Source organism: Phyllostomus discolor, chromosome 3 (assembly GCF_004126475.2).
Source record: "Phyllostomus discolor isolate MPI-MPIP mPhyDis1 chromosome 3, mPhyDis1.pri.v3, whole genome shotgun sequence".
Taxonomy (NCBI): Eukaryota; Metazoa; Chordata; class Mammalia; order Chiroptera; family Phyllostomidae; genus Phyllostomus; species Phyllostomus discolor.
In genome coordinates, this window is record NC_040905.2 from 150,874,421 (window position 1) to 150,899,364 (window position 24,944).

Below are 24,944 nucleotides of genomic sequence, written 5' to 3' on the forward strand. Positions count from 1 at the left end.
ATCTTAATACTTGCCTTGATTATATGATTACTATAATTTCACAACTAAGTTAACATTAAGAAAAATAGTAGTTAGAATGAAAAATTCTAAACTCAAGCTATAAAAAAATTTTTATAGAGAAATTTTTGAACAATGTGGCAAGTAGATTAGGAGAAGATGCTTTGTGGTGTAGGAAAGCAGAAAGAAACTTCGAAGTATTCCCCCAAATTGTCTGAAGTAGGTTTCTGCCTACTCTTCCAGGAGAAAAGTACAAATTAGTGAGGCATAAAAAATTCAAACCTTCACAAACAGGGTGAACTCTTCCACTTTGTCATTGGCTATCAGCAATTTCTTCTGTGCACCTTCTAGGGCCTGCTCACTTTGCAATGCTAATCCTTGAAGATGCTTAGATGCTGCTGTTTCAATTTCTGCCATTGCAGATTCGGTCTCATTTATTTTTGATACGAGGAGAGAAAGCTTGAGATCCTGCAAGAGACCAGTACTTACAGAATAAAAATATTTCATAAACAGCTTTGGAAGAGTTAGTTATGCATGTCAGATAAAAGGTTTCATGATTCTATATATGTTTTTATTTTTATTTGGGAAAAACAGGGTTTTTTTTGTTTATTTTCAATAACTTATCCGGAGTTATATTCAATAACTATCCTGTATATCCTGATTAATATACATATTCTTATATATGTATATTAATCTTTGAAATTAGTTTATGCTTTTTAAAATCATAAATATCATATATAAAATGGATATATTAAATTAGTTTATAAGTTTAGGTGTGCCTAAACAATTTATATCTACTTGTGCTAATTATTAAAAACAGTTGTCATTTTTAAGAAATTATCAAGACACAAAATCTGTTTCAGATACTTAATGTTTCACGTACAGATAAAAGTATTCTTTGGATTTATCTTAACATTTAAGTGGCTCATAATAGTTTGGGGCAGAAAAAAATAGCAACTTTAAAAATGAAAAAGGCATTGTTATATTCCATCTCGAAACTAAAATATCGTAAAAGCATACCTTTTTTTCTAATTCCTCTTTAGTTTTCTGATACATCTGTTCATACTGTGACTTCTCTTTAACAGCAACACTAAGTCTTTGCTTTAGTGAATCAATTGATACCTTCTTGTTGGAACACTCTTCAGTTAATGTCTTCACCTAGTAATGAAAGTATAAAGGTTTATTATTGGTAAGGGCATTCTAGTAGTATATTACATTTATTTCTACAGAAGCCAGATGAATACATGAATATGTCTAATTTCATTTATTTTCTCATAAATGATATCAAATTCAAGTATAAGATATGTAGAACTAATACTATGAATGAGATTAATAGTCTTTAAACCAACAGCAAAACCGAAAATTGCACAAAAGAAGTATAAGCAATAAGCAATGTAGTCTTCTACCTAAAGATATAATATTAATTTCAACTACATTTCCTTTAATTACTAACCTGCACTTCCTTAGGCAAGAATGATTGTTTTTGATTCTTAAACAAGCCAAGTTCCAAGTTACAGATAATTTTCAGTTGTACTTTTCAAAAATACATGTACTTTTAAGAATAATAAAAAGTGATACAACATATTTATTATATGTTCAAAATAGAAGAAATATATTCAAAATAGAAGAAATAGTTTTTCTTTTTCCATTTAGTATCACTAAAGGTATATACTTACTATATCTGAAATGATTCTAAAGTTAAAAAATGAATACATTTTAAAAGATAACCTTGGAAAAAAACCCCACAAGAAAGTAATTATATTTTATGTGGGTGTGTGACAGAGAAAGAAAATCTATATACATTTGTCTTGCTGGTATAAAATTTTCTCTCTTAAATCCATTTGAGCTGATAGATAGTTATATTTTTATTTCCAACAAGTAAAGTAAGGCAGATGCTCTTTCTGGAGTGGTAACATGTAGTGAATGCCAAAGCACAAGCTTCTTTATGAGTTGTGCAAATAGCACCTTTAAATACACAGGGTCCGGCAGAAGGAAGGCTAGCTTGAGTGTGGTTGGTAGGTTACATGAATGTCTTTCACTAAATGGACAGCAATTCGACCATTTCACCTAAAATGTCATATGGTGTGCTTGAGTGTGACATTGTTATATTATAGAATCACATGCTTATGATTTTGTAATAAAAAAGGGCTGTTATTTGTGCTGGATCCTGTATATATCCTTGTCAGCAAATTGCTGATTTCTACTTTGGGGTCAGATATTATGCAACTATTTTAAATACAACTCTCCTCCCAAGTACACTGAATTAGGTGTATAAAAAGTATACTTTTAAAAAATTGTGGTATTATACTTTTTAAACACTTTTGATAGTTATTGGTTCCCACTTTTTTCATTTAAAACCATATGCTTGATTCTATCATTAATTTTATAATTTAAATAAAAGAAAATGCTGAATAAAATGGAATTATGTAGCTCAGAAGTATTCAAGAATTTTTAAAATTAAATTTGATTATCTTCTCATGGTATGTTTACAAATAAAAAGAATGTGTGCTATATTATTTATGAGGATTCAGAGTCTTTAATTTTAATACAAATAATGTACTTTCAGAGCAAATAATGTAATTATGTAACAAGACCCATATATTCCATGAATACTTTCTATAAATTTTATTAAGAGGGAATATTTGAGTTAAAAAGGTACATACAAGGGGAAGTGATTTTTTAGTATCAGGGAACATAGAAGTTCATACCTTTTTTTCAAGATTTTCTAACATTTCATTAGTAGACTCATTACTTTCCAAATTTACTTTCTGTCGAAATTTCAAGTCCTCTATCAAATGTCTTTTCATGGTTATATCCCTTTCCATTCGAGACATCCTTAAAAGGAGAAAAAGGAAATTTCATAAAAAGGTATAGAAAAAACTCGAATACTGATAATGTATTTTTTACTGTTGATGAGTTACAGTTGTCCCACTTTTTCCACATCGCTCACCCCTGCCCCATCTCATAGTGATAGTATTTTACCCAAAGTCACACCTACCATTAATCTTCAAATGTCATCTGACATTAATGAAATTGCAAATAAATAAAATAATTGCATGGGATAAATATTGCTCTATTAATATTTTGAGTACTCATAAAATTTATAATCCAGTTTCCATTTGCTAATCATAGTGTTATATAAGCATTAAAACAAAAAGGAACTGAAAAAAATTAATAAAATTTATGAAAAGTCAAAGTTATATTTAAATTACATTCTTACACTGCTAAAAAAAGTAAAAGTGATATTTAGAGACTATCAAAAAGTATAACACTGATAAGAAACAATTCTAAAAACAAATGTAAAATTTTATAATATCATTGTAAAGGTACTAAAATTAGACATGATATCTTCTAATTTAATATCATATGGAATTGAATTAACATATTAGTTTGGCTTAAGTTCATAACACGTTAAGCATATAATGGTAGATGCAGTGACAACTACTGTTACTATTACTACTATAATAAGAGCAATAGCTAGCATTACATGCCAGTGTCTGTGATAAATGCTTTACACCTACTAACTCATTCAATCCTCCTAAGAACGTTATAAGTTAATACTACTAAATTAAGGTACAGAGCTAGCAGGTTGAGGAACCAGGATTCAAAGAAAATTTCTCTAGAGCTTTCAATGTTAAATAATAAGCAAGACTGCTTCTTAATAGGTAAATAAACTTCAAGTAGTCTGTTTAAAAAATTAACCAATCTTTTGTGTTTAAGTCATCTTCACATATAATGTAGTTCAGTATGTATGTATGTATGTAGAATATATATATATATATATATATATATATATATATATACACACACACATATACACACACACACCTATATATATAAAATTATTAAGGGCAGACTGGAACTCTAAACAGGTTACCACTTCTAAGCTCTAGTATATGTATAGAAGATATAGAAAGAAAATCATTTTGAGTGTGTGAGGTAGAACATTTTAAGCCTCTTTTGTTAATAACACAAAATATACACTTTCATAATCTTCCAGGTATTTTTAAATACAAACAAAATTTTCCCTTTTTTAACTTACCTTTATAGCTTAGGCGTTAAATCCAATGGAAGATTAATCTACACATATATCTTTGGTAGAATAATTACCACCTTCCAAAATTTTTGGTTCACAGTCTTTGGGCCATTAATTGATATTTTCTCAAAATTAAATGTTTACTCTAAGAAAGATAATCTAACTTTACATATTCTTATTCTAATTAAAAAACAGTAACCATGTTGATATCAACCATGCTATATATAATATTCCTTAAATTTTCATTTTATGTAGGCTTATGAAGGCTTTTATGAAGAAAGGAAAACAATTTTTGACATGTCGGTATTATTTCTTGGGGTGCATTTAATAGAGTAACTGCCACTAGGTGGCACCAAATACAATAAATAAAAATATGAAAAACCTACTTCTCATGCATTTCCTTTATATGTTCTTCTTTTGCTAGGAGTTCAAATTTCAAAGACTTCATGCTTGATGACTGCTTAGTGAGTTCATTAGTTGCGTTCTGGATTAAAAATACATGTAAAAACAAATACACTTTTCAACCTTGTTCAAAAGAAGCATAAAAACTAAATGCCATTCTCATGAAGAGTAATAAATTTTCAATTACAAATAAATGAACATTTAAGTATTTTAAATGCTTTATTTTATATTTCACAATAGAAATATTGTAGTACACTACAGTTTTTATATTACATGCCCAAGCCATAAAGGTACACAATCATAAAACAATTGCAAAGAGTACACACCCAAAATACATTTTTGGGAGATATGGATTATCTTTGTAAAATGCAAACGTACCTGTGATTGTGTACTTTCATGGTTTAACAAGGTAATTTAAAACTAATGCTGGATTGTTCTAGTGCCCTGTAACAGACTTAGTATGACCACGGTCACAAATGCTTTGCTGCTCTTCCCATCAAGACATGGAATCCATCGCCCAACCCTCTGAACCTAGACTGGCCTGTGATTTGTTTTGACCAAAAGAATGTGGCAGAAATAAAACAGTGCAAATATCAGATCCTGGGCCTAAACCCTTGCAGCATGCATGTGTGCCCTCTTGGAATGCTACCCTGGGATCATCTTCCAAAGAACATAGAGGAAAGGCCATTTGGAGGAGTACTGAGTTATCCCAGCTTACAACCAGCTGATCAATTGCCAGGCCCATGAGTGAGGTTATTTTGAAACTTCCAGGCCAGGTAAATCCTCGGTTTCAAAGAATGCCAGCATATTAGAGAACCCAGAAGGTCATAAGAAATAATAAACTAAGAAACTATTTAATTTCTCAGTTTATAAGGTCTACAGTTTCTTAGGTCATAAGAAACTACTATTGCTTTAAGCCATGACATGTTAGGATAATTTGCCAGACAGTTAACTGATAACTGATAACGGAATCTTATGAATATTAAATACTTCCTTGCTTGATCTTATTAATAAAACTACTTATTACTAATGTATTTATACATAATTATTAGTTTTTCAAAGTAGAACAGCTTCATAATACTTGTCATCTGCACAGCCTAGGAGCCAGATGTAGCAACTAGAAGGTTAAGACTTTCTTTCTTATTATTTATTTATTTATTGGGGTGACAATGGTTAATAAAATGATATAGGTTTCAAGTGTACAGTTCTATGATACATCATCTGTATACTGTATTGTGTGTTAATCACCCCAAGTCAAGCCTCCTTCCATCACTATTTACCCCTCCTTTACTCACTCCTCTTCTCTCCCCACCCCTCTTCCCCTCTGGTAATCACCATACTAGATCCCTAACTTTCAATTTTGACTCAAGTTCCAAGTAAACATGTAATAATCTGAGACCTCACTTGGTATTTTGGTTTTCCACTTACAAGATAGTGTTGATATAGATTAATTCATTTCCTAAATTTTTTAAGTATTACATTAATATAAGTGTTTTAAAATATGATAGCTTTAGAAATATCTGAATTAGTTATTTCATTAATCTATCTAGTAACTACAATCAATCTTTTCTATTAGAACTATTACCAGTTTTACTGACTCATGCTAAAAAATGGAAAGCTGACAAGACAAAACCATTAATTATATAATGTAAATATGAATCAAATTCACTAAACAGACCTTAACTATCTCATTGGTATAGCATATGTAAATTAAAAAACTGAAATAATTTTATAGTCAACCTCCTGGATAGTAATAAATAATAAACTGCCATTTTTAATATCATATTTTTATATTGAATGATATTAATTTTCTTAAAAAACCAAGGCTACTTCAACATGGTAACTGTACTGAGTATTAAAAGTTTTGACTAATATGCCCTGGCTGGTGTGGCTCAGTGGACTGAGTGCTGGCCTGTGAACCAAATGGTCGCTGGTTCCATTCCAAGATCAGGGCATATGCCAGGTGCCCAGTAGGGGGTGAGCAAGAGGCAACCACATATTGATGTTTCTCTTCCTCTTTCTCTCTCCCTTCCCCTCTCTAAAAATAAATAAAAATCTTTAAAAAAGAGTTTTGACTAAATATTTGTGTAATGCAATCTAAATGTCTACCATATTTTACATGTTTACAGTGATGAACAGTGTCTTATTTCTAGCATTGCAAAATAAGATGTTCCATACTAGCGAATTTACCAGATAATTGAAGCTTTTGCTTTAATTCATTAATCTTACATTCTTTCTGGATTGAATATATATTCTTTATTACTTTAATATAGTGATAGTACATTGTAAATATCACTATATTAATTATGTGTCATATTACTGTATCTACTATAGTATCAGTAAGTCATTATATAGTGATGCCTTTAACAACTATCATGATATAAATGGCTACTTACCCCTACTCTAAATGGTCCCAGACTCCTGCTTTTCTGATTTTGTATTTTTATCTTAATATTTTTATATTTCCTTTTTCTCTGTCATAATTTCTTGCTTCTGTCAATATTCCTGTGCCCAATCATCCTGCCCTTTAATATGCATATCTCTAATTTGCTGCTTTTGAGTTATTTTTTGCTGAGAAGCTGAACAATTAAACTTATAAAAGACAACAGGCAATAAATGCAGCCTAACAGTGGAATAAATTAAGTGAATTTTAAGATAGCTGTTTGACTCTTTTCCATTTAGACTTAAAGGCTGTTATTTTAGGTGGCTCAAATGCTATAACACTGATTTCTGGATAATTGAGACATTACCAAATTATAATAAATGAAACCATGTCAGCATGGTATATACTTTTGCCTGTATCTCTAAATCATACAGCTACTTCATTTGATCCTAAAAAGTCCTTATTAAGTGTCAAGAAAGGTACCCCTGCTTTAAACCTCTGGAGAAGTTAAGTGATTTCCTCTGTCAGATCCTACCTGAAGGTAATGGACAAAGGGCGATCAAAACCTAGGTCCTCTGACCCTTTTCCACTTCCCACTACATAATACTTATCTGCAGCATGACTTAAAATAAGGAGAACACATATTTAAAAAATGTCACGATGGTGAGAATCCATCCTGGTGAAAGCTTCCCTATCTAAGTTTCTTAAATATGTATTTTTACATTTTCATAGTGTAGCGATTAAGAGCATAGAATCTGGAGCAAGATGTCTTGAGTTCTAATCTCAGCTCTGCCCCTTAGGAGCTATGTTGCCTTGGACAAGTAACTCATTCTCTACGTGTCTCAGGTTTTCCCAACTATACAATAAAGGGAGTAACAAGACTTATGTCATAGGGTTAAAATGAGGATTAAATGAGTTAATACTTTTAAAAGGCTTAGAACTGCCTGGAAATAGATTATACATTAGGGAACAGTAGTCAAAAAACTACCATTGTTCATTAGTAAGTTACGGGGAAACTGGAAGAGAACAATGTATGCAATGAAGGGAATACTTTCAACAATTAGGAAGGCAAAGAACCACAAACATAAATTGGAGTGCTATCCAATTCAGATTGCATAAAAAGTACAAATTAAACTAAATATAAATTACTAGAAGGAATTTATAAGTCTCTAAATACTTATTATCTATCTGTATAAAGTGGGTACCTTGAAGAAACATGTCTAATATGTGTAAGCCAAAATGCACATGGACACTCTAATTGCTGAGTGAACCGTGTGCATCTGGGAAGCAAACCTAACAGTTTACATAGAGAAGTCTAAGATCAATTGGATAAAATAAAAAAAGATGTATGTAGACCTTTAATAGTTTAAATCTCACCAGTTTCCCTTAAGCATAAAAACATCAGCTGGAAAATAAGTAATTTTTTGGAAAATTTTGTTAGCAATTTGATACCTGGTATAGGCTGAATTGTGTCCCTTCAAAATTGTCATATTGAAACCCTAACCCCCAGGACCTCAAACTGGGACTGTATTTGGATGGGGTCTTTAAAGAGGTAATTACGGTAAAATGAGGTCATATGGTGGGCCTTAATCCAATGTGACAGGTGTCCCTACAGGAAGCGATCAGGACACAAACCACACAGACTGACATCCAACCATGTGAGGACACAGCGAGAAAGTGGCCATCTACATGCCAAGGAGAAAGGCCTCGGAAGAAGCCAAACCTGTTTATACCTTGATCTTGACTTCTAAACTCCAAGATTACAAGAAAATAAAGTTCTATTATTTAAGCGCCCATGGTATTTTGTTATGGCACCCCTAGCAACTAATACAATATGGAATAGCAATTTGTAGTAGCAGAGAGTGTTATATATTACAGGAGACTGGTCTTGTAGAATATTCCCCTACTGAAACATGAGACAAAACAAAGATAAAGATTTACCCCTTTTTTGTCCCTGTGTAGCCTATCCCATGTTAAGGGACTCCAGGCTAGATACGGACAGTGTCACTTCAACTTACATCAAGCATGGTTTAAGCTGCTTTAGGCATTCTCACTAGTCTCACCTTTGTGACTCACAGAATCCTCCACATGAGAGAGAATTCATAGGTGAATGAAAACTTACACCATGGGAAATCATTAATGCCAATACACAGATATTCATATGGGCCTGTTATTACCAAAACTAGGTTAGGCCATTAGTAGGAAGTAATTAAATAGGTAATACATAAATCAACTGAAATTTTAACAATTTTAAAAACTTTTAGAAGTCAGATTACACATTATTGGATCTAACATTCTATTTTTGGCAAAAACTAAAGTTATGTTAGGATCATCAGGACTTAAACATAAGAAGAATTCATAGAACTATGAAGTAAAGATCTGTAATAAATAAAAATATTTCAATGATTTTACTCTCTATATAGAAACATTCTATTTGAACATATAAATATGAAATGTATTTATACATTTTATTCTACTTTATCAGACACAGAAACACATTTTAAGAGAAGATACATGAACCAAAGTCTAAAACTATTTTTTCTCACATTTCTATTATGTAAGGTATTTAAACTTATAAAATGTAGTGGTTGAGGCAAGTTCTGCACCTAAACACTGTCTGAAGAAGATAGTATTCAACAAGCATCTAAATTAATGTCAGTGTGTAAATCTGGTTATTATTAACAAAGCAAAATATTTTCAAACAATGATACATTCATTTACTTTAAACTTAATCTTACTTTATTAATAGTTGTTCATTTAAAGATATTGGAGAGTGCACATTTCATATTTTGAATTGAAAACAATTGAGCTATTTGACAATTCAATATTCTGACACTCCCTTCACAGTCATGGTTATTCCACTCCTGACGTACTCGAGGCATTTCCACCCAGAGTTTTCTCTCTGGTGCTTCTCATGATAGTGATAGTCTCATACACACTGTCCCTCTGGCTTCCAGTTAGCAATCCCCACTGAAGAAAATAATCAAATATGTCAGGCATATATGAGTTTTTTAAAGCAGCATGAAAATGAACTTTCCAATTAAAACTCAGAAATCCTGTTTCATACAGGATTAAATAGAAGTTAACTTAAATGAACTTAACTTAAATAGAAGTTAATTCTATTTAACCTAAGGTCAGCCTTACTTTTAAATTGTTGACAGTTTCATCTAGACTTAGATACAATTCATTATAAATAAAAGGAACACTGCTTTTTATTCTTACTCTCAGGTTTAACTTACTGAAATCTATTAAAGCAACCCACCTTTGCTCTATATTCTCGCTTCCCTCACTCCCCTCACTTCCCTTTACTTCCCCACCTGCATCAACAACAACCAAATCACAGTAGTAGCAACTGTGTAAAAGGGAAGCATTCTGCGTAACTCAATACATTACATGTTTGAAAGGAATTCTGTTCAGTGGAAGGCGGGATGGGGGCAGAGAAGAACTGAGTAATGGAATAAATGACAATGTCCAGTTTCCATCATCCTCTAAATTAGGATATCATGGTCTGTTGTCATTTTTTTCAGGAAGTAGTGTTGTGAGTTACTAGACAGAAGACTCATGGACATGAACAATGGAGGGGGGATTAATTGTGGGAGTCGGGGGGATGTGGCAGGGGAGAGCAATGGGAAAGAGGACAACTGTAACTAAACAATAATTTAAAAAAAGGTGGAAAGATTAAAAAAAAACCTCACAGACAAACAAATTTATGGTCATTACCAGGCCAGGGGGAGGCAGGAGAGAGTAGAAGGGATAAATGGTGATGGAAGAGACATGACTTAGGTAGTGAACATGACTAAGGTGATGTACTACAGAATTGTTCACCTTAAACATATACAATTTATCAATCAATGTAACCTCTATAAATTTAATTAAGAGTAAACTAAAATTGAAAAAAGAATCTACCATGCTTAAATAGGAAGATGAGGTTGAATATAGTTTTAATAATTTGGATATTTATACCATAACTTAACCTTTATTATTAAAATTAAATTAGAATTAATAAGCATGTCTTTAAGGATTCAGTAACTTAATATATGTTTCACCATTAATAAAATTATATTCACCTTTAGTTTTACACTGTAGTTGCTTCATTTCCAAATCCATGCTCCTTGAAGGACCAATCGATGTGACTTGTATCCGGGAACTGTTACCTGGGAAACTTCTTCTGCCAAACTTGTGATTTCAGATGAGGACTCCAATTTCTTTAATAAGCCTTCTTTTTCTTTTCGAAGTTCAGCCAAATCCAAACTTAGCCTCTTTTTTTAAAAAAATAAAAATAAATGTAAATGTATTACAAAAGTAACTATATTTGATTTAACAATTATCAGCTATCACAGAAAATGCTAAGGAAGAGAAATAAATTATAAAAAGTTATTACAAAAATTACAACCTCTGTGAGTTTTCTATCAAGGTCTCAGGACTAGCAAAGGTTAAAACAAAATGGACCAGCTGTACTCTATAGCTTTTGGTTGGCTGGTCTTTACTCGTGATGCGCTGTTTCTTTGCCTTCACATATACATGGGTGAGCTGGAGATGCACATGCTCGATAACCTTGACTTCAGGGCTGATGTACTTAACTAGTGAAAGCCAAGCTGGAGCAGGATAAGATAACAGATGTTAGTTGTTTATTCCACTGGGTAGGTCTTACCATTCTATACTGCAGCCAAAATGCTTCTCATTTAGCAACATAAATGTTAAGTCCAATTAGAAAAAGAGGCTTATTAGAGATTTAGTTCAAATAAATAGCATATAAACAAATTCACTCACTCTTATGAATTTGATTGATAGTTGACAAGTCCAATATGTAATGCTGAAATAGACAGCACTAAACTCCTTATATTTGAATTTTTAACAACATATACATTTTACTAAATGACATAGTGCTAATGCTTTTATGAAACAGTGTAGAAAAAACTGTCTTCACGTTAGCCCTTTTCACACCAATCTGTAGGCAACAGAATGCCACCATGCTGTAATGGCATAACAGCTCTACGCTCCTTTCAAGAGTAACTGCACTACTATTTTATTATTCCAAAGAAGCTTATAGTATGGTGGTTTAACATAAGGAACAATTAGACAAAATGGTACTAAAATCTCTCAGAGGGGGTAGAGTCTGTCTTTGTTAAGAATTCTAATTAGAAAGAGCAAAAGATATAGCTAACATGTACAGTAATATAAATATGGGACATAATAACTGAAGTATTAACACTATACTTCAACACAACTAGAAATTACACAAATAAATCTATAATTGCATATGTACTTGTGTATGCATGTGTATACTGTTAAATATGAACATTTCAGATCATGGATCAAAACTAGGGCTTGGTATATGTGATATATACTATGTTTTGATGAAATAAAAGTATGTTTGATAAAAACTATTTTTGGCTACATTTTTAACATAATCTAAAAGTGTGGTTCTATAGAATCTCAGGAAATAATCATTCATAAATTTTCCCAATGGTACCTAATAATTAACATCTAAAAGCAAACTTAAAATTGCATAAAGCTGAGAATCTTCCTGGTTACCATCCCAGCTTGAATTAATCTCCTCTCTGTTTATTGATTTTCTACAACCAATCAATTATCAGGTTCTACAAATTATGTAATGTTTCTCATATTCATTCCCTTCTGCCACTCTCCATTTGTTAAATTGAACTTACTGAACTCATACAGGTTTCAGATGTGCAATGCTGTATCATCCGCCATTCTATGGTTGGTTTACCACCCCAGTCTCCTTCCATCACCCTTTATCCCCTAACTGACCTTCTTCTTCCTTTTCCTAAATCGCCCTTCCCTCTGGTAACACCATACTATTGTCCGTGTCCAAGAGTCTTCCTTTCTTTTTTTTTTACTTTGTTTAATCCCTTTACCCTTCTCTCCCAACCCTTAATCCCACCTCCTACCTCTGAGAGCTGTACGTTCTCTGTATCCACCAGTCTGTCTCTACTTTGCTAGTTTATTTTGTTCATTAGATTCCACAAATAAGTGAAATCATATGGTACTTGTCTTTCTCTGACTGGCTTCTTTCACTTAGTGTAATACTCTCAACATCCACCCATGCTGTTGGCAGAAGGTAAGATTCCCTTCTTTTTTTAAGACCCAGTAGTATTCTATCGTGTAAATATACCACAGCTTTTTTTTATCCACTCATTTACTGATGGGCTGCTTCCAAATCTTGGCTATTGTAAATAATGCTGCATTGAACATAGGGGTGCATACATTCTTTTGAACTAGTGTTTTGGGCTACTGAGAATGAAATTAAAACCCTCCCTGCAACTTTCCCTCATTCAAACCATCTTTTATACAATTTCCAAAATCAACACTGACCCATTATTCCCTTATTCAAAACCCCTTCAAGGTTCCTTACCCATGTAGCATAAAGCTAGGATGTTTGTGCTCATGTCAAAGCTCTCTAAGATTTACCTTCCACCTGTGTTTCAGTCAGACATCATCTGAAGTCACACTTGCCTGTCATTCCCCAAACTAGTCTGCCATTTCTCCAGCAAGGACTCCACACATGGTGTTTCCTTCTGCCAAATTCCCTCTTCTGTTCAATGAGCAGACTGTTATTTTCTCCTTTTTGAAAAATCCTCTGTTCTTACTCTTTTTCTTCAACAATGTATTAGTAGCTTCCCCATTCTCTTAGCTCCCATAGCACTGTGCCTGTCCTCAACCTTGAACCCTAGAAAATCCTCATAAGGACTGTGCCTTTGTTCATCTATGTATGTCCTATAGTATCTACAAATAATGCCTTCTATATGGTAAGAACCAAAAGAAAGGTTTCAAAAATTCAAGTCTTCCTATTTGCAGTACAGATGGTGCTAAAAGAATATAGTAACTTCAGCTGGTATTTATAATCTACTAGTTTATCACTCCATAAAAATATACTTTTATTAGCAATGTAATATTATTAGCTTTTACTTAAGTACTATGCACTGCAGCATTTATCAATCCTGCATCTAAGTTAAACTTCTGAGATTTTCATTTGATAAGACCTAACTCATGACTGTAATTCTAGGTCAGTCTCAGGCAACTCAGAAAACTAAATGATGAGGCTCTTGTCTTCCTGTGAATAGCCCCGGTGGCTTCTCTCATTTGTTAAATTTGCATGTCATTAGATTTCTGTCTATTCCTTCCATAGTGGCAGATCCAGACACTATGAATATACCCTTCATGGAGGAAAGACCAAGTCAATAAATATATTTCTCTAAAAGACATGTCTATGTAGATTTTAACTTCATTTAACAATATAAAAATTTATTGAATTAAGAAATACTGATTTTATGGATACAATAAACCAAATGACTCATAATATATTAAAATATAAATCATGTTTAGATAAACAATATTTAAAATCTACAACATTTAAAATACACTTCTAATACTAGTTATTTATGCCTCAAAATGCTGTAAGAGCACTTGTCGCAACAGAGGAAACAGGCCATCAATGTGGAATCCTTTGATTATCCCTTAGAATTTTGGACAAATAATTATGGCTCTATTAATCACTTTGCTCAGTTTAAGCATTCTATTTCTTATTTGAGAAGTACCATGGATGAGACAAGAAGTATAAATAAGCTTTCTTTGTCTATCTACACTTGGTTTGGCATGTGAGACTACTACTATGGTGATCTTAGAGATTCGCTATAAAATTTACCAATAAATTGAGATGACATATAAAATTGTCATTTTTTAATCAGAAACATGATTCCCATTTCATATTACATTTTCATCTACAATCAAGGATTTAAGAATAAATATTTAACTTATATTATACTGAAACCATAAATGATAAGAAAACATATGAAGGAGTCATCATTTCTGGACTCTAGTTTTGGGTCTACTGCTTACCAGCTGGGTGGTGCTGAGCTAGCATTTCACTTTCTTATTTAAAAAAAGGGATGATGCTGCTTACCTAGCAAAGACAATTGTGAGTACAGATTTTTTTAAAAAAATCTATGATAGCACTCGGTAAATTTTAAATGTACAGCATTATTGTTAGCATGATTATCTTGTGGTAAATGCAACCATGTAATCTGAGAAGTGTCTTAAAGGCTGAGGACCTGGATTAATAAAAGCCTTGGTTATGCCCTGGCTGAGTGGTTGTTGGAGCATCGTCCATACACCAAAAAGTTGCAGGTTCAATCCATGGTTGGGGTGCATATAGGAGGCAACCAGTCAATGTTTCTCTCTCCCATCAATATTTCTCTCCCCACCATCACTCTCTCTAAAATCAATTTTTAAAATACTCAGGTGAGGATTTTTTTAAAAAGCTTAGTTATGTATGTATGATAACCCTATAATTTCTCCCATGACAGAAATTTTATTTTTGTTGTAAGAATTATGTATTTTATCTTTATTTAGGATCCCTACTAGGCTACAAGCATGTCGCAGACAGGTGCTTTACTTGACACTCTATATTCCAGCAGTGCAATGGCTCCACAGTGCATAGACTATTTCAATTTAAAAGTTAACTTTAATGAGAATAAGTAGTGAAATTTGTATTGAGTTATGTATAGTCAAGTATTCTAACCAAAGGTTATAAAATAGAACTTGACACTATAGAAGTTTAAAACTAGACTATAGTAACCAGAGGGGTAGGGAGAGAGGGGTAATGGGGGGAAATAGGGAAAGGTTCATCAAGAAACATGTACAAAGAACACAGGGACAAAGCCAAAGGGGGTAGGTTCCGGGGTGGGAAGTGGGGACGGCTGGGGTGGGGGGGGAATGGAGGGAGGGAAATGGAGATAACTGTACTTGAACAACAATAAAAAATAAAAAATAAAACTAGACACTAGTTTTTATTATTTATTTAAATATAACATTGGAGAAGCTTAAGTCTCCAAAAAGGAAAGACCCTTCTAAGCAACTATAAGAATATACTGGAGAACCCATTCTTCAATAATGGGCACAGTGGTAGACAGAATCCCCAGGCAATCCCCAGTGACCTATCCTTCTAGAATACCCTACCCTTGTATGTGGGTGGGACCCATGAATATGATAGGCTATCACTCCAATGATTATATTATTTGAATTGTGTTATATGCTAAGAGGATTCAGTAGATGCAAATTATGGCCCTTAATCTCGTAAATTTGAGTTAATCAAAAGCAAGATAATCCTGGCTGTTCCTGACTCAATCAGGTGAACCCTGTAAAGGAAGGCCAGGCGACCTTCCTGAGGTCGGATTCTCCTGTTGGTCTTGAAGAAGTAACCTGCCATGTTTTGAGAGGAGTATGTAAGGGGCTATAAGTCAAGGATCTAAGGAAGGCCTCAGGTATTAAGAACAGTTCTTAACCAAGCAGCAATCAAGAAAACGTACCTCAGTCCTGTGATTACAGGACCTGAATTTTCCCAACAAACACCAGAACTTGGGAGAGGAGCCTGAGCTCCAGAAAGGAAGGCAGCCCTACTGGCACACTGATTGCATCCTTGTGATACTTGAGCAGGGATCTCATTAAGGTGTGCCAGACTCCTGGCCCACAGAAATGTGAGGTAATTAGTGTGTATGTTGTTTCGAAGTTGATAAATGTGTGGTAATTTGTATGTAGTGTGGAAAACTAATGAATGCTATTTTTTTTAAATCAACCCCTTTATTGAACCTATTCCCTGTTCCCTTATCGTTATCCTGCTCTACCTTTAGCAAGTATCCTGACCCTCACAGTGTATAGCTTATAGAATGCCCTCACCCTAGTTTAATTTTCTTTCCTCACCCATAATTTTATGTTAATTTTATTTTGACTGCCTTTTAAAAAAATTTATTGTGTTTTCCCATTACCATTTAATTCCCTGATAGCCCCCTCCCCACTTGCAATCACCACACTTTTGTCTGTGGCCATGAGTCCTTCTTCCTCTTTGCTCAATCCCTCCATCCCCTACCCTCTCCCCACCTTAGCTGTCATCCTGCTCTCCATCTATGAGTCTGTCTCTATTTTGTTTGTAAGTGTATTTTGTTCATTAGATTACACATATGAGTGAAATCATATGGTATTTGTCTTTCTCTGACTGGCTTATTTCACTTAGCACAATGTTCTCCAGGTTCATCCATGTTGTTGTAAAGAGTAAAATTTCCTTCTTTTTTATAGCTAACTAGTATTTCATTGTGTAAATATCCCATAGTTGTTTTATCAACTCATCTACTGATGGCCCCTTAGGATTTTTAAAAACTGTTCCATGTTCTGTGCTAGAAATATAAATTGCCTCTAACCGGATCTACACTTCATAGTTTTGTTTTTTCTTGAATTTTTATTTACTGAAGAGAGGGAGAGAATGACCTGCTATTTCACTTATTTGTGCATTCATTGATTGATTCCTAGCCCTGACCAGGGATTGAAACTGGAACCTTAGTGTATCACGACAATGCTCCAACCAACTGAGCTACCCAGCAAGGGCCAGATAGCACTTTGTGGTTCAAATGCCAAGCAAAAATCCTCTAGTCAGAAGCATGCTTCCTTTTGCTGCTTTCAACGGTAACTATGGAATCCCATGAACAGGGTAAATAAGCCTCCCATGACATCTCTCCCTTGTTCTCTCACATGGGAGTTCATTCACAATTTTTTAAAAATAATTTTTTAATTTTTTAAAGATTTTATTTATTTATTTTTAGAGAGGAAAGGGAGGGAGAAAGAGAGGGAGAGAGAGAAACATCAATGTGTGGTTGCTGGGGGCCATGGCCTGCAACCCAGGCATGTGCCCTGACTGGGAATCGAACCTGTGATGCTTTGGTTCACAGCCTGCACTCAATCCACTGAGTTACACCAGCCAGGGCCACAATTTTTTTTTTTATATGAGCCACAGCTTAACATTTTCTGGAAAATTTTGATATAGAATATCTAGATTCAAAAACTGACTCAATATCTGTCATTCATTCTTTTTATAGATACTATGTCATAGAAACTATACTCTTATGTTTTCAATAATAAACAAAAAAGTTATAATTCATGCCTTCAGGTAGCTACTAGTCTATGACCTAGAAATACATAACAATAAAATACATTAAATGCTCTGAAGAAATAAAACAGGAGGCGGAGGAAACTGCTGCTGCCTTAAATCCTGTCTGGTAAATGCTGGGTATCTCCTGATTTCTTTTGTCAAGTGTTTCCTGGATGCTAGGTAGAATATTAAAGGCCATGGCTATACCAACAACCACCCTGATTTCCAGTTTTTACTCTAGAGAAAGTATCGCCAGTAAGCTGAGGGAAGTCCTGAGGAGATTAAGGATCTCTTCTACAGCAGGGAGCCTCAGTTAATATTTTTATTTTCAAGAATGGGTTATTAGTAAAAATCAAAGGCTTATGGAAAATATTCTATCTGACAGTCCAAGTAAAAAGAAGTAATAGAAAAGGCTTTTGTGAAAAGGACTTAGGAAAAAAAATCTAAGGAATAATTTCCTTAATCACCTCACACATAATACATTTTTAGATACTCTCAGATCTTGTTATCTCCAAAGAAGAAAATACTCAATATCTGCCTATTCAATAGATATGCTTGCTAATTGTGGCACATGCAATGAACATGCTTTTGAGTATTCAACTAGTTCAGGGGCAGGGCTCCAAGGGAAAGGAATGGGACGTCATATAGCTCTTCACTACTAATAGGAGGCAGATTCTGACCTGACATTTTCTCTGAACAGTAACCACACTATAACATTGAAAGACACTGTTCGGTTCTCCCCATATGTTTTTCACCACTGGGCTAGAAATTTAAAGTCATGAATCATTTAAAATTTTTGGAAAACATCTTTAGTTGGGATAGTGGAATGTGAAAAGCAGATAAATAGAAATTCTGAAAAATCCACCTAAATGTGAGGGTGAATGTCAGGGTCACAGGAGCAGGGTTTCTGGGAAGTCAATGCAGGAAATAGTTGGTGGTGGAAGGACTCTTGGCAGTCCATGATGGGGCAAAGGCTGGATGTCAAATGTTGGAAAAGGTCAGGTCAATCAGTAACCAGAATAAAAAGTGGGGGTCAGTTCCCACCTATAAGAATAGGGGGATCTGTTGTTTTTCTTTCTTCTTTGAAACAAACCCAAAGGCCTTGAGAGTCAAAGCAGGGAAAAGCAATCATTAAGTGGGAATAGTCTGTTTCCAATTACCTCACCAAAATCTTTAATCTTGAATTCTGCACAGAACTGAGTGAATATATAAATAAATTCATTTATAGCTCACAATCAGATTATTCTGGTTCATACTTGAGTACAGGCAGTGATTTTAAAAATCTTGTTATTGTGATTTTTAAAACTTATAACATCATAATTTTCTTACCAGAGTTAAAGCAAAAGAGTCTGAAGAAAAAAATTCTAGTTGAAAAATATCTATGTAAATCCTATGGGCAAGAGCCTCCTAGAAAGTCACCATGATTTTATTGATCGTTCTCCCTCTGTGAATATAATCAACATTCTTTCATTGGGAATATTATTCTCTTATAAGGAATAAAACTTTTAAAAAATTTCTGTATGTTGTACATTTATAAGACTAAAAGCATAGTCACTTAATTAAAACATTATATGAGTTACAAAGAAAATTACATGGGTTTCTAGGTCACTAGAAGAATATTTTCCATACAAGTACTTATCTACAAAAATAAATGGTTTACATTAATAACTCTTTCAAATTAGTAACAAGTGTTTTAAATTTAAAACATGAGTTTTCCTTTGTTATGATACTCGAGATCTTTAAGAAAAAGAATTAAAAATTTAAAACTGGGACCAAAAAAGAAAAAGAACAAAGATCTTAGGCAGGGATGAAATTATTAATGTAACAAAATTTCTTATAAAAAATACACTGAGTTACTACATCACTCATTTATAAACCATTTTCTGACAGATGCAGTTATTAAAAACCTACAGTATGTTTCACAAAATGTCAAGCAAATGAAGGTAATATAAAGGACTTTTTACCAATGCGTTTGCTAGTAGTTAGACTTCAGTAGCCTTTAGAGACCATTAAGTACCCTTTGGCTAATTGGCCAATGGTAGATTAATCCCCTTTTCATTCTAGCAGCACTATTTTAACACCCTTTATACTCTGTCAGTGTAGTGTCTGAATGACAAAATAATATTGTACATGAATAATAAGCAGAAAAGTTAAATTAACATTTCATGTTTCACATGCCATACCCATGTGTCAGAAGAACTTTCTTTTTTAAGTCATTGACATTCAACTTTTTTAAACAATCTCATGTTGACATCTTATTGAGGTGAATCTTCCTAATTACTGCTAATTGCCTACCAGGAAAAAACCTCCGTTCGTGAAGTGCAGTTGTCTGGCACGAATGAAGCCAGCTCCAGTGTGCACGTTAAAGACAACGCATGACACTTAAGGTGCTACTTTGTTGTAAGGTCATACTAAATATGGTGTGCCATTAACAAAGCAGTTTTTTATGATACTGAAAATGCCAATCTGCTCTGATGCGTTCAAATTATACCCTATTAGAGAAATATGGATATGTGCATATGGATAAGAGATGCTACCCTCAGTAACATTCACGAGAAGCAAAATTAATTCAGTGCCCTTACACTTTGTAATATAAGTCCTAGGTAATGCCTAATTAAAGAGTAATTTTGTAAATATGTTTGAATATGATTTCTTAAAATGAAAATCACTATTTTTTCAAGTGTCAAATTGTTTTTAAAAGTTTACTAATACTTTAAGTTCTCAAAACATCTCCAGATACTGGAAACATTTAACATGCATCTTCTAATTTAATAGTTTTGACATTATACACATTTTAATAAATATTAATCTGTGACGCTAGCAGTATAGTGTGTTTCAAAATAATGTGAAAACTAAACTAATGAATATTAACTGAGGTGAAATTAAACCATATCACTTAAACTTCTATCCCCACAACTACTGAAAATGAATCAGTAAAAATATATGTGAACTGACTTTGAAGTATTCATGGAAAAACATTTGACATAATCACAGCAAGAAGAGCTCAACAGTAGGTTTGTTGTCATTTCAAATCCTCTATTCTAGTTATGCAAATAAAAACCCCCTTGAAAATGACATACCAAATACTAAATAGGAGACAAACATTAGAAACCAAAAGTATACGCAGAATAATTCATCATCATTACTACCATGAGAACTCAGTGTTCATATGGTAACAATATCAGTTCAGTCTCAGCCCCTCTTAGACATTTTATCTACACATGGCATTCTTACTGATAACCATCAAGTTGCAATGCATTCCTGATTCTGAATCCTTCCTCAACAGGAACGAGAGAGGATGGCAGTCCCAGGTGATGTCCCAAAGGATAAACTGAGCAATGTCTTTGTAAAGCTCTTTTCACTCTCCTTCCCCTGCTTTATATACACTCAGCTAATCAAATAGAAATATTTATTCCTCATATGTACTGTCTACACATATCCTCTTTAATTATATTCTCCTCAACCCCTTTGTCAATATTGTTTTTGGTAACTTAAGTTTCATGTAAACAAATTCCACCCCAATTAAACTACTCAAACAATGAAGAAGAAAAAAATAAACATGCCAAATCATCAAAAATATAAGTTGGTGTCTGCAACAACAATTCAAAAGAACCTATGCACCCCAAAGTTCATAGCAGCACAATTTATAATAGCCAAGTGCTGGAAGCAGCCTAAGTGTCCATCAGTAAATGAGTGGATCAAAACCCATGGTACATTTACACAATGGAATTCTACACAGCAAAAAGAAAGAAGGAGCTCCTACCCTTCTCAACAGCATGGATGGATCTGGAGAGCATTATGCTAAGTGAAATGAGCCAGACAGTGAAAGACAATGCCATATAATGATCTCACCTGTAAGTGGAACCTAATCAACGAAATCAACAAGCAAGAAAAATACAACCAGAGACATTGAAATAAAGAACAAATTGACAGTAACCAGAGGGGAGGAGGGAGAGGGATAATGGGGAAACTAGGGGAAGGGCCATCAAGGAACATGTATAAAGGACACAGGGACAAAGCCAAAGGGGGTAGGTTCGAGGGTGGGAGGTGGGGGTAGGTGAGGTGGGGGGCTGTGGTGGGATGAAAATGGAGACAACTGTATTTGAACAATAAAAAAATGTAATTCTATATGCCAAAAAAACAAGCTACAAATGTTTGTCATTTTGAAAATTGTGATTGGTTAAATAAAATATTTACTTTGGAAAAAATATTTAAGTTGGTGTTTCAGGGTGATATTAAGACTGTATCTGTACTGTATTTAAGTAAAAGACAGCCATAAAATTTCAAGTGAAGTTACAGTGATGGAGTTATCAGGAACTACAGAATATCTACAGAAGCCTCATGAAGACTGTCTCATTCTCCTCTGATTACACTTGGTTTTCCTAAGCAAGATTTGATTGTTTTTCCATCCTACTGGGGTGATATTACTTCTTGTATTATATTTTTAATTACACAAAAAGGTCTTTGTTGACTGGCCTGAGGATACTAATACTCACAAAAAGTATTGTTACCAAATGGAAGTGAAACTCTAGAAAATTAAATATTGCTCATAATACTTAATTCTTACAAAGACTTCAAAAGACATTAATATTCTCTAAAATAATTTTTGACTTCTAAAAATTTATGTTAGACCATGATACATTTCTATAATTCATATTTTTATAAGATAAAGCATTTTCAAATAATCAGTCTCTAAAAAGCATGTATATGAACATTAACTTTGTTCACTTATACTGGAATCAATTCATAAGAATAATGCATTATCATGCTAATATAAAATATTACCAACTTTTGGGTAATAAACCCAAAGGCCAAAAATTGTCATTTCTAGCTCCAACTTTGTATATTCAAACTAGTAAAATGATATATATTATAAGTAGGTAGTAAATATAAATAGCATGTTAATACTCAGAAATTGAAATATTTTACTGATAGGGTCAGTAGTTAACTGCATGTCTTTCCTCAGATGTAATACATCTAAGCTCTGAAAAAAATTTACTTGGATGAAAGCCAGTTGGTAAATGAAAAAAAAAATCCTACGACTCATTACAAATTTAACAGCAGCATTACTAAGTCTTCATATGATTTTGATTAATTGTATAAATAACCCCTACTAAAACTCTCAAGGGAAACAATAATGTTTGTCTCTATACCCTGTGTAAGTTTCAGAGAGTACAAAAAAACTAACATTTATTTAAAGGAGTAGTTTTCACAGTGTTTGAATCTGATAAAAGTTACTGATACCACTTAAAATAGGATTCTTGTCATTAAAAACTATTATGTATGAAAATTATGAAAAAAATTACCTTTCATAGCATAGAGCAGAAATTTCCTCTAAAGGAATAATAGATTCACAAAGCCTGGACTTAGAGTATACTATTCAAGATGTTTCTCATATTGTTTTAAAAAGCCCCCTTTTTATTGAATTTATTGGGGTGACACTGGTTAACAAAATTATACACGTTTCAGGTGCACACTCTACAACATGTCAGCTGTACACTGTACTGTGTGTTCACCACCCCAAGTCGTGTCTCCATCCATCACCATTTATCCCTCTGCCTACCCTCATCCCTAGCCCTGGCTATTACCATTACCACACTATCGTCCATGTCCCTGAGTTCTTTCTCTTTTTCTTTTTTGCTCAATCCCTTCACCCTGCCATCCTGCCCTGCCCCCACAGCTGTCAGCCTGCTCTCTATGAGTCAGTCTCTATTTTGCATGTTAGTTTATTTTGTTCATTAGACTGCACATACGAGTGAATCATATGATATTTGTCTTCCTCTGACTGGCTGATTTCACTTAGCATAATGTTCTTCAGACCCATCCAGGCTGTTGCAAAGGGTAAGATTTCCTTCTTTTTTTTTTTTTTTTTTTTTTTAGGTGAGTAGTACTCCATTGTGTAAATGTACCATGCAGCCTTTGTATCCACTCATCTACTGATGGGCACTTGGGCTGCTTCCAAATCTTGGCTATTGTAAATAATGCTGCAGTGAACACAGGGATGCATATATGCTTTTGAATTAGTGTTTTGGGTTTCTTCAAATAAATTCCCAGGAGTAGAATCAAAGTCCCCTCTTTTTTTTAACACAAATTTTTACATTAAAACTTCTTCCATTGTCCTTCACTTCATTTTCAAGTTAGAACTATCTTTGGTTTATCATTTTTTCAAGTACTAAGTCTTGACTTAACAGAGTGGTCACCCAGTAAATTATCTGAATCTCAGTCAGTTGTGCTATATGATTCGTATAGATCTTTAGGAAGAAAATAGTCTGGAGTTTTTATTTTTATTAATGCAGTTGGTTTCTCTGCTTTTCTCCTGTATCAGTGATTCTCAAAGAGTAAATACTGCCTACATATGTATTTTGGAAATTAATGGGGGCACTTTTGAGTACCACAATGACTGACACAGAAATGAGGGAGAGCCAGGAACACTAGATATGCTACAATGTGTAGTTCAGCTCCACCCAACAGAAACTGCCTGTACCCTACATGACTTCCAAATTTCCTGCCAATTATTCATGTAGGTGAAAAATATGCATATAACGAACCTAAATCTTAACTAAAAATTACATATAAACTGAGTATTTTTTCCTGTGGCCCTAGAAACTTACGAACCATGTAAATTAAGGGGTCTAGTATAAGGAAAGGATGTTACCACATAGCTAGTAACTATAAACATGGATAAAGCTAGTCTGAGCAGAAGAGATGTGAGATAAAGAGAAACATTAAAGATATTAGAACATTTGGTTCCAGTTATCACTATTCTTCCCAAGTCTATTCTCTTTAGTTCATCCTTTGATTTTTGTGAGCTTTTTAAAAATTGTATTAGTTTGAGTTCAGTTTCTATTACTTGTTATCTGAGTTCTGATAAAAAAGCATTCTAAAAATCATTGAACGATCTCTTCTTGGTTGTCCTATTTTCAATTCCCTTATGGCATTTGACACTGTTGACCGATCATTCTTTTTTTTGTTAAAAACCATCCCCTCCCTGTTCTTGTATTACAGCACTCTCCTACCTTCTCCTTCACTGACTCCCCTTCTGTCCATACACCAGATACTCCCCCACAAACTTATGCCTTGCTGCAAAGATTTGCTCCACCTCTAGCATTCCTTCTGTGGGATAATGGCATCAGTAGGTTTCTTCCTTCATTTTTATGAAATATTTCAAATATGCAAAAGATACATGA

General features: G+C 33.6%; 1 protein-coding gene across 1 annotated transcript in view; it reads right to left on the minus strand.

The window, feature by feature from the left end:
• CNTLN (centlein) overlaps positions 1–24,944 on the minus strand; it is a 307,559-nt gene that overhangs the window by 34,842 nt on the left and 247,773 nt on the right. Inside the window, 7 exon segments of the mRNA XM_036021559.1 lie at positions 280–465; positions 1,018–1,155; positions 2,706–2,832; positions 4,420–4,517; positions 8,552–8,562; positions 10,898–10,960; positions 10,963–11,077. Coding sequence (XP_035877452.1) covers positions 280–465; positions 1,018–1,155; positions 2,706–2,832; positions 4,420–4,517; positions 8,552–8,562; positions 10,898–10,960; positions 10,963–11,077 — 738 coding nt within the window.